An 11,305-nucleotide genomic window follows, 5' to 3' on the forward strand; every position below is an offset into this window, starting at 1 on the left:
GAAGATCAAATGTTGTTGCTGAGGTCATGTGTGCCATTTAAAGGTGGCACACATGCCAAGCCCACACTTACCTCACACTTAGCTCCAAATAGCCCGGCCTTGATGGAGCACATCCCGGCGAAAGGACAGATATTACACGCATCATTAGCCGCAAATATCCAGGAAAAAAAAAAAAAAACTCGGCCTAATGACGCTTTGATAATCTCCGTGCTGAGGTAAACATAATCTGTTGACTTTCAGGTCTTTTGATGGTTGAAGCCACTCAGGCGACGTGGGGTCCTCTTGACGCAAATAGGAGGCAAAAACATGCACGTGTGTAAAGATGACCGGCGTATAATTCCTGCATCGCCGGCTTTTGTCATTAACGGACAATTACGCACGCGGTGACACAGGCGCCATTTTACCATGAAGGGTATAAGAGTCACCATCCAAACTATTTTAATTGTGTTTTTTACAGCACAACAAAGAGAAGGATACAAGTTTTTTCAGGACACAAACTGTCTCTCCTATAATTATGTGATATTACCTTTTGTCCAGGTGGTCGATCATCGACCACCTGGACAAAAGGTAATATCAGGAGTCTTCTGGAAGATAGGAAAAAGTTGTCAGGTGAGCCAAAGTGCAGCAGATCTATGGGAAAATAAATACTCAGGACCATTTTTATGAAATTTATTTTGTGTTATTTATTACAAAAGCTTTTTTTTTAACACTGAATTTAGGTAGCTGAATTTTTTGCATTTGAATTTTGTGAACTGATTTTTTGTTTACATCAAATTATGCTGACAATTCAATTGAATAAAAATATTTGAGCAAAAGTTGTTTTAAAAATCTGTGTGAAAATGATGTGCAAAATATTCAGGGTATAAAAATTCAGTGTAAAAACCTTAGTGTAAAAAAAAAATTGTGTACAATAATCCAGTGAAAAAAAAATCATTGTATAAAAATTCTATGTAAAACAAGATCAATTGTTTTGAAACAAAATCTGTGTATAAATTTGGTACAAAAAATGTTGTGTAAAAAAATTGTGTATACAAATTCAGTGCAAAAAAAATCAGTGTAAAATTCAATGTAAAACAAATTCAGTTTATAAAAATTCAGTGTCTAAACATTTAGTGTCTAAACATTTAGTGTCTAAACATTTAGTGTCGAAAAATTTTGTGTAGAAGAAATTTTTGTGTAAAAAAAAAATTGACTGTTAAAAAATATGTAAAACTAGATGAATTGTTTTTTGTTTTTTTAATCTGTAAAAATTTGGGACACAATTCAGTGTAAAAAAAATAGTGTATATAGATTCAGTGCAAAACAATTCAATGTGTAAAAATTCAATGTATAAAAATTCAGTTTGTAAAAATTCCGTGTATAATAAAATCTGTGTCAAAACATTTAGTGTAGAAAAATTCAGTGTCGAAAAATTCAGTGCAAAAAAAATCAGTGTCTAAAAATTCAATGTAAAACAAATACAGTTTATAAAAAATCAGTGTATAATAAAATCTGTGTCAAAACATTTAGTGTAGAAAAATTCAGTGTAGAAAAATTGTGTAGAATAAATTTTTGTGTAAAAAAATTTAGTGTTAAAAAATATGTAAAACAAGATCAATTTTTTTTTTTTTTTTAAATCTGTAAATTTGGGACACAATTCAGTGTAAAAAAATGGGTATATACATTCAGTGCAAAACAATTCAATGTGTAAAAATTAAATGTAAAACAAATTCAGTGTATAAAAATTCAGTTTGTAAAAATCCGGTTAAAACAAATTCAGTGTATAAAAATTAAATGCAAAAAAATTTGGTATATACACATTCAGTGTAAAACAAATCGAGTGTATAAAAAATCACTGTTAAAAAATTCAGTGTATAAAATTATTTGTACAAAAGTTCGATGTATAAAAATTTCAGTGCTAAAAATTAAGCTTATCAAAATTCAGTGTATAGCAATTCAGTGTATAAAAATTTGATGTCAAAAAAATGCAGTAAATAAAAAAATGTGTCAAAACATTTAGTGTATAAAAATACAGTGTAGAAGAAATTTCAGTGTAAAAAATGTAGTGTAAAAAAATTATATGTAAAACAACTTTAGTGTATAAAAATTCAGTGTAAAAATTCAGTGTACAAAAATTCAGTTTATAAAAATTCGGTGTAAATGAAAAAAATCAATGTATAAAAATTTGGTGTAAAACAAATTCAATGTATAAAAATTCAGTGTATAAAAATGTTAGCGTAAAATAATTCAGTGTATAAAAATTCAGTGCAAAATAAATTCAGTATATAACAATTCAGTGCAAAACAAATCCAGTGTATAAAAATTCACTGTTAAATAAATCAGTGTATAAAATGTGTATAAAAATTCAGTGTATAAAAAATTCAGCGCAAAAAAATAATTTAATCAAAATTCAGTGTATAAAAATTCAGTGTATAAAAACATCTGTGTCAAAACACTTAAGTGTATTAAAATTCAGTGTAGAAAATTTTAATTCATAAAAATGTCATTGTAAAAAAGTTCAGTGCAAAATAACTTCAGTGTACAAAAATTCAATGCAAAACAAATCAGTTTATAAATATTTCAGTGTTCAATAATTCAGTGTATAAAAATTCATTGCAAAATAAATTCAGTATATAAAAATCCAGTGTAAAACAAATTCACTGTATAAAAATTCACTGTATAAAAATTCAGTGGTAATAAATTCAGTGTATAAAAAATTCAGCGCAAAAAATGTTGATTATCAAAATTCAGTGTATAAAAATTCAGAGTATAAAAAATTCAGCGCACAAAATGTTGATTATCAAAATTCAGTGTATACAAATTCAGTGTATAAAAAATTCAGATTATCAAAATTCAGTGTAGAAAATTTCTGTGTAAAAATTCAGTGTATAAAAATTGCTTCAAGACTCAACTCCTTGGCTGAGTATTGAAGTGAATATTGAAGCAACACATTTTTTTATTTTAAATGAAATTGTCAGCTTAATTTGATGTAAAATAATGAAAACACAAACAATTTAGTGTCCGAAAAAGGCTCTGGTAATAAAAGTTACAAATGAAACTCCGTATGTTTCTGGTCGACAGAACAATTTGGATATTTCCAAAAAAGTGTGTTCCACAAAGTAGGACGTCCGTGTCTCAGTCTTTCAAAGTCAAAGACGACGGCACTCACTTAACCTGGATGGCGTGGCGCTCGCCCTGAGGCACGCCGTCAACAAAGCTGGCCTGACGACGAGCTGACAAGTGCATCCATCTTGTTGGCCCGCCGAACGCTGCGGGTCGGCCGCAGCAATCAATAACTCTCACAATTAGTTTCCCTCCTTTTGGCGGGCTGGCGTCGGCTGGGTCCACACGTCCTGACATTAGCCAGAGCTCTCCTGGGAAGTGCTGACATTTCCATACGTTCTCTGTCGTCTTTTTTTCCCGGCTCGACTCATTGACCTGGAAAATGTCCTGCTCCCGAAGCCGGGCCGCACCTAAAGGAGGCCTGGGGGGTCTCTCAGGAGGGACGCCGTGGATCCACGGCGAGCTGCAAAACTAGATCTTTGTCACGCCTCATCTGGGGATCCTTTGGAGACCCAAAGCAGCCATCCCAGCATGACTCACTCCTATCTGGACGCCATAGCAACCACTCATGGCTGCTTTACTAACTGAAATGAACGCCATTAATATACCCCAAATCACATACTTGTCACTCATACGCAGTATTTGTTGACATTTTACTGCACTATTACGTGGAAGTACTCCAAGACTAACTCCTTTGAAGACAAGGATGTGGACGTACAGGGGAACCTCCATTTAGGAACATAACTGGTTCTTGAAAATGGTTCGTAAACATATGCATGTATATGTATATATGTGTATGTATATTATTAATAGAGAAGGTTAAAACATCGTCATGCAGGGATATAAATACATGAACTTGTACAACATCCATACTTGCCAACCCTCCCGAATTTTCCGGGAGACTCCCGAAATTCAGTGCCTCTCCCGAAAACCTCCTGGGACAAATATTCTCCCGAAAATCTCCCGATTTTCAGCCGGAGCTGGAGGCCACAGGGTGACAAGAACTAAATCATCCAGACTAGAGATAAATTGTATTATTATGTTTATATTACCTAAAAATAAATATATTTATAATTTTTTTTTTTATTTAAACTAAATAAATGTTTACTATATTTTGCTAAAAACATCAAAATTAATTGTATTTTTATTTGTATTTTTTCTGACTCCTTATTACATCCAGCCATAGAATTATACATTAAAATAAACATATTTGAAATAATTAATTTTAAATTATAATAATTCATTTAAAATGACCATATTTAATTATTAAAATAATTGCTTGTTTATCAACAACTTTAGCATTTTATTCATTACATTTTAAAGCTCTCAGAAGCCAAGTTATGTTATATTCCTTAAGATTTACTTATGCAAGTTTGAAGTATCAATTATCTAAACACAGTTTTGTTTGCATATTGTCAGGATGTAAATATATATATATATATATATATATATATATATATATATATATATATATATATATATATATATATATATATATATATATATATATATGAAATACTTGACTTGGTTCATTCTAGCTGTAAATATACTCCTTCCCTCTTAACCACGCCCCCCTCCCCCAACCACGCCCCCACCCCCCCACCTTCCGAAATCGGAGGTCTCAAGGTTGGCAAGTATGACAACATATAATGTACACAGTATCAGAAGCATTTATTCAGGTAGAAATATCATAGATTACTTTACCAAACATCTTTGACGATCAAAGCATGATCGTAACAATCCACATTTTGTGTTACTAATGCGTGAAACCGGTGTCTAAACGCGGTGCGTGTAGCTCCTCTTCTCTGAACGCAAGTGCTCCGACAGCAGGAATGCAACTTCCGTATTGCTGCGAAATACAAAATCTGGCTCGACACGAACACACAGCAGGTCATTTTGTTCATTGTCATTAAAAGCATGATTATGCCATTTTTGCATTGAGCTGTTTAAAAAAACATAACGTTTGAAACCATTTATATATATATATATATATATATATATATATATATATATATATATATATATATATATATATATATATATATATATATATATATATATATATATATATATATATATATATATATATATATATATGTATATATATATATATAATTTTGGACAAGTGGTTGAAAATGTATTATTAATCTACTTATTCATTTACTGTTAATATCTGCTTAGTTTCTCTTTTAACATGTTCTGTCTAAACTTCTGTAAAAATGTCATAATCACTTTTTCTTCTGTTGTTTGGATGCTTTACATTAGTTTTGAATGATACCACAAATTTGGGTATCAATCTGATACCAAGTAGTTACAGGATCATACATTGGTCATATTCAAAGTCCTCATGTGTGTGTGTAATATAATATATATATATATATATATATATGTATATATATATATATATATATATATATATATATATATATATATATACACACACACACTACTGTTCAAAAGTTTGGGGTCACATTGAAATGTCCTTATTTTTGAAGGAAAAGCACTGCACTTTTCAATGAAAATAACTTTAAACTAGTCTTAACTTTAAAGAAATACACTCTATACATTGCTAATGTGGTAAATGACTATTCTAGCTGCAAATGTCTGGTTTTTGGTGCAATATCTACATAGGTGTATAGAGGCCCATTTCCAGCAATTATCACTCCAGTGTTCTAATGGTACAATGTGTTTGCTCAGAAGGCTAATTGATGATTAGAAAACCCTTGTGCAATCATGTTCACACATCTGAAAACAGTTTAGCTCGTTACAGAAGCTACAAAACGGACCTTCCTTTGAGCAGATTGAGTTTCTGGAGCATCACATTTGTGGGGTCAATTAAACGCTCAAAATGGCCAGAAAAAGAGAACTTTCATCTGAAACTCGACAGTCTATTCTTGTTCTTAGAAATGAAGGCTATTCCACAAAATTAGGGTTGTCTATCAATTAAAATATTTAATCACAATTAATTCGCAAATAAAAAATTTTACCAATAAAAATGGTACACTATACATGTAATTTTCAAGTTTTCATTACCATGACTGTACAATTAATTTGCTTCGATTAATGCCTAATATATATATATATATATATATATATATATATATATATATATATATATATATATATATATATATATATATATATATATATATATATATATATATATATATATATATATATAATATTACACACACACATGAGGACTTTGAATATGACCAATGTATGATCCTGTAACTACTTGGTATCGGATTGATACCCAAATTTTTGGTATCATTCAAAACTAATGTAAAACATCCAAACAAGAGAAGAATAAGTGATTATTACATTTTAACAGAAGTGTAGACAGAACATGTTAAAAGAGAAAGTAAGCAGATATTAACAGTAAATGAATAAGTACATTAATAATTAATTTTCTACCACTTGTCCTTAATAATGTTGACAAAATATTAGAATGATAAATGACACAATATGTTACTGCATATGTCAGCAGACTAAATTAGGAGTCTTTTTTTGTTTACTTACTCCTAAAAGACAAGTTGTATGTTCACTATTTTATTGCAATAATAAACATATGTTTAATGTACCGTAAGATTGTTTTGTTAAAATAAAGCCAATAATGCCATTTATTGTGGTCCCCTTTATTAAGAAAAGTATCAAAGTACCGAAAAGTATTGAAATACATTGATATCGGGACAACGCTAATACATACATATATATTTGTATATATTTATATCAAACCAACATAAAAGGTGAACAATCGATTTTATTATCCAAACAAACCAACAACAATAGCAAGCTAAACTGTCGACGCGCGCACATACACACAACAGTCCCTTTGGTGCCAACCATGTTGCTACAATAAAAAATAAAAATTAATTTTAAAAAATGTACATTGTGTCGGCAAATATTTGTGGTATTTTTTGAACACTCTGGGATCATCTTATGGCATACGTGTCAAAGTTAAGGCCTGCCATGCCATTTTAACTTGGCCTGCTACATTATTTTTATGCGGCCCGCTGCGCCAATTCATGTCTTCTTCCATGTTATTTTACCTGGCCCGCCACATTATTTCATGCGTTCTTCCACATTATTTTATGTGGACGCCACACTACTTAACATCGCCCATCACATCGTTAACCCTAGCCTATAGGCACTTTATTTTTATGTTGTCTGCTACTTTATTTTACGTGGCCCGTTTATGTGTAAAAGGCTGGATATAATAGAAGCACTTTCTGGCTAAATGCATTTGTTCGTTGAATTTTGACGGACAAAAAATGGACTAAATGGAATTGCATTTGTTTGACACTTTAATTGTATCTGATCAGTCCAAAAATATTTTTTTTGTCACCCGGTCTAATGATTTCAAAGCAAGTTATCCTCGAATCTGTTAGTAAATAATATAATGATTATATAATCAATAACAGTAGCCTTTGCAAATGATGTAACATAATTTATATATATTAACAGTTTGAAGCGGCTCTCTGAGGGTGGCCATAATTGCGTTGTGGCCCTCAATAAAAACTAGTTTGACACAAACTAGCAGTGTGAAGCTGTCCTTCATCGGCGTTTGTCCCGGTAGTGTTTTCTCCTTCGCTGTAATAAAGGTCTTCTCTAGGGAGCTAAATCAAGGTCAAACGTTTTGCACTTCAAAACATGTTACTTTGAAACCGAAAGTTCAAGTTTTGATTTAGATTTTTCAGTGTATTCAGACCCCCCCAGAGAACTACCAACACACGTTCCACTCCCCCCTGGTTCCTTCAGACCCCCCAGAGAACTACCAACACACGTTCCACTCCCCCCTGGTTCCTTCAGACCCCCCAGAGAACTACCAACACACGTCCCACTCCCCCCTATTTCCTTCAGACCCCCCAGAGAACTACCAACACACGTCCCACTCCCCCCTGGTTCCTTCAGACCCCCCAGAGAACTACCAACACACGTTCCACTCCCCCCTGGTTCCTTCAGACCCCCCAGAGAACTACCAACACACGCTCCACTCTCCCCTGGTTCCTACCACGTCTGCACTGTTTTTATTTTTATTGTCTGCATTTTAATTTTGCTTTTATTTTCTTTCATTTCACTTTGTTGTCTGTGAAGCACTTTGAGTCTGCCTTGTGTATGAAAAGCGCTATACAAATAAAGTTGCCTTGCCTTGCCTTGCCTACCAACACACGCTCCACTCTCCCCTGGTTCCTTCAGACCCCCCAGAGAACTACCAACACACGTCCCACTCTCCCCTGGTTCCTTCAGACCCCCCAGAGAACTACCAACACACGTCCCACTCCCCCCTGGTTCATTCAGACCCCCCAGAGAACTACCAACACACGTCCCACTCCCCCCTGGTTCATTCAGACCCCCCAGAGAACTACCAACACACGTTGCACTCCCCCCTGGTTCCTTCAGACCCCCCAGAGAACTACCAACACACGTTCCACTCCCCCCTGGTTCATTCAGACCCCCCAGAGAACTACCAACACACGTCCCACTCCCCCCTGGTTCATTCAGACCCCCCAGAGAACTACCAACACACGTTGCACTCCCCCCTGGTTCCTTCAGACCCCCCAGAGAACTACCAACACACGTTCCACTCCCCCCTGGTTCATTCAGACCCCCCAGAGAACTACCAACACACGTTGCACTCCCCCCTGGTTCCTTCAGACCCCCCAGAGAACTACCAACACACGTTGCACTCCCCCCTGGTTCCTTCAGACCCCCCAGAGAACTACCAACACACGTTCCACTCCCCCCTGGTTCATTCAGACCCCCCAGAGAACTACCAACACACGTTGCACTCCCCCCTGGTTCCTTCAGACCCCCCAGAGGACTACCAACACACGTTCCACTCCCCCCTGGTTCCTTCAGACCCCCCAGAGAACTACCAACACACGTGCCACTCCCCCCTGGTTCCTTCAGACCCCCCAGAGAACTACCAACACACGCTCCACTCTCCCCTGGTTCCTTCAGACACCCCAGAGAACTACCAACACACGTCCCACTCCCCCCTGGTTCCTTCAGACCCCCCAGAGAACTACCAACACACGTCCCACTCCCCCCTGGTTCCTTCAGACCCCCCAGAGAACTACCAACACACGTTCCACTCTCCCCTGGTTCCTTCAGACCCCCCAGAGAACTACCAACACACGTCGCACTCCCCCCTGGTTCCTTCAGACCCCCCAGAGAACTACCAACACACGTTCCACTCCCCCCTGGTTCCTTCAGACCCCCCAGAGAACTACCAACACACGTTCCACTCCCCCCTGGTTCCTTCAGACCCCCCAGAGAACTACCAACACACGTTCCACTCCCCCCTGGTTCCTTCAGATCCCCCAGAGAACTACCAACACACATTCCCCACCCCCCTGGTTCCTTCAGACCCCCAAGAGAACTACCAACACACGCTCCACTCCCCCCTGGTTCCTTCAGACCCCCCAGAGAACTACCAACACACGTCCCACTCCCCCCTGGTTCCTTCAGACCCCCCAGAGAACTACCAACACATGTTCCACTCCCCCCTGGTTCCTTAAACCCCCCCAGAGAACTACCAACACACGCTCCACTCCCCCCTGGTTCCTTCAGACACCCCAGAGAACTACCAACACACGTCCCACTCCCCCCTGGTTCCTTCAGACCCCCCAGAGAACTACCAACACACGTTCCACTCCCCCCTGGTTCCTTCAGACCCCCCAGAGAACTACCAACACACGTTCCACTCTCCCCTGGTTCCTTCAGACCCCCCAGAGAACTACCAACACACGTCGCACTCCCCCCTGGTTCCTTCAGACCCCCCAGAGAACTACCAACACACGTTCCACTCCCCCCTGGTTCCTTCAGACCCCCCAGAGAACTACCAACACACATTCCCCACCCCCCTGGTTCCTTCAGACCCCCAAGAGAACTACCAACACACGTTCCACTCCCCCCTGGTTCCTTCAGACCCCCCAGAGAACTACCAACACACGCTCCACTCCCCCCTGGTTCCTTCAGACCCCCCAGAGAACTACAAACACACGTCCCACTCCCCCCTGGTTCCTTCAGACCCCCAAGAGAACTACCAACACACGTTCCACTCCCCCCTGGTTCCTTCAGACCCCCAGAGAACTACCAACACACGTTCCACCCCACCCTGGTTCCTTCAGACCTCCCAGAGAACTACCAACACACGTCCCACTCCCCCCTGGTTCCTTCAGACCCCCAAGAGAACTACCAACACACGTTCCACTCCCCCCTGGTTCCTTCAGACCCCCCCAGAGAACTACCAACACACGTTCCACTCCCCCCTGGTTCCTTCAGACCCCCCAGAGAACTACCAACACACGTTCCACTCCCCCCTGGTTCCTTCAGACCCCCCAGAGAACTACCAACACACGTCACACTCCCCCCTGGTTCCTTCAGACCCCCCAGAGAACTACCAACACACGCTCCACTCCCCCCTGGTTCCTTCAGACCCCCCAGAGAACTACAAACACACGTCCCACTCCCCCCTGGTTCCTTCAGACCCCCCAGAGAACTACCAACACACGTCCCACTCCCCCCTGGTTCCTTCAGACCCCCCAGAGAACTACCAACACACGCTCCACTCCCCCCTGGTTCCTTCAGACCCCCCAGAGAACTACCAACACACGTTCCACTCCCCCCTGGGGGGCCGTGGAGAAAGCGGGAAGTAGCGAGCTGCGCCGCGGCGTTGAACCAACAAGACGTGCATGCGCCCGGCAAGATGGAAGAATTCCAAGCATTTTCACTTCTTAATCAAAAAGTGATGACGCGGCACTTTTTTGACGTCGGCGCGCTAATTAACCGTGACCGTCCTTGAAGGTCCGAGGGCCGAGCGCCCCGGTGGCGCCGCTAAATCACTCGGCGTCAGCGCTAAACTTTGATGGCGACAAATAACGGCGTTCTCATGTGAGCGCACGCGCCGGACATCAATAAAGCCTAATGGCGTGTCGGGCTTATTAATAGATTAGCGCAAAGAGCTCATAAAAACACGATAGCCCATCAGGGATAAAAGGTCCTAATGAGCCCACAGTGGCCAGTAAAGTCGCACCATGTCCGTAACCTCCTGATGGATGGCGGCGTCTCCTACATGTTACACATGGCTGACGTTTGAAGGGGCGGAGACTGACCACAAACATCTGAAAAAGTCAAGGAAGTCTCGCAAGTGTCTTCAAATGTCCTTAAGGGTCTTCAAAAGTCTTCAAGTGTCCTTAAGTGTCTTCAAGTGTCCTCACATGTCTTCACATGTCCTTAAGTGTCTTCAAATATCTTC

At 39.0% G+C, this 11,305-nt stretch overlaps 1 protein-coding gene across 1 annotated transcript in view; it reads left to right on the top strand.

The window, feature by feature from the left end:
* The window catches only part of LOC133664295 (uncharacterized), a 27,019-nt gene extending 16,313 nt beyond the window's left edge, over positions 1 to 10,706 (top strand). The window contains exons 3-4 of the mRNA XM_062068804.1: positions 8,242 to 9,506; positions 9,579 to 10,706. Coding sequence (XP_061924788.1) covers positions 8,242 to 9,506; positions 9,579 to 10,706 — 2,393 coding nt within the window. The remainder of the gene's footprint in view (positions 1 to 8,241; positions 9,507 to 9,578) is intronic.
* Positions 10,707 to 11,305: the final 599 nt, after the last annotated feature.

The sequence above is a fragment of the Entelurus aequoreus genome, linkage group LG14 (genome assembly GCF_033978785.1).
Source record: "Entelurus aequoreus isolate RoL-2023_Sb linkage group LG14, RoL_Eaeq_v1.1, whole genome shotgun sequence".
Taxonomy (NCBI): domain Eukaryota; kingdom Metazoa; phylum Chordata; class Actinopteri; order Syngnathiformes; family Syngnathidae; genus Entelurus; species Entelurus aequoreus.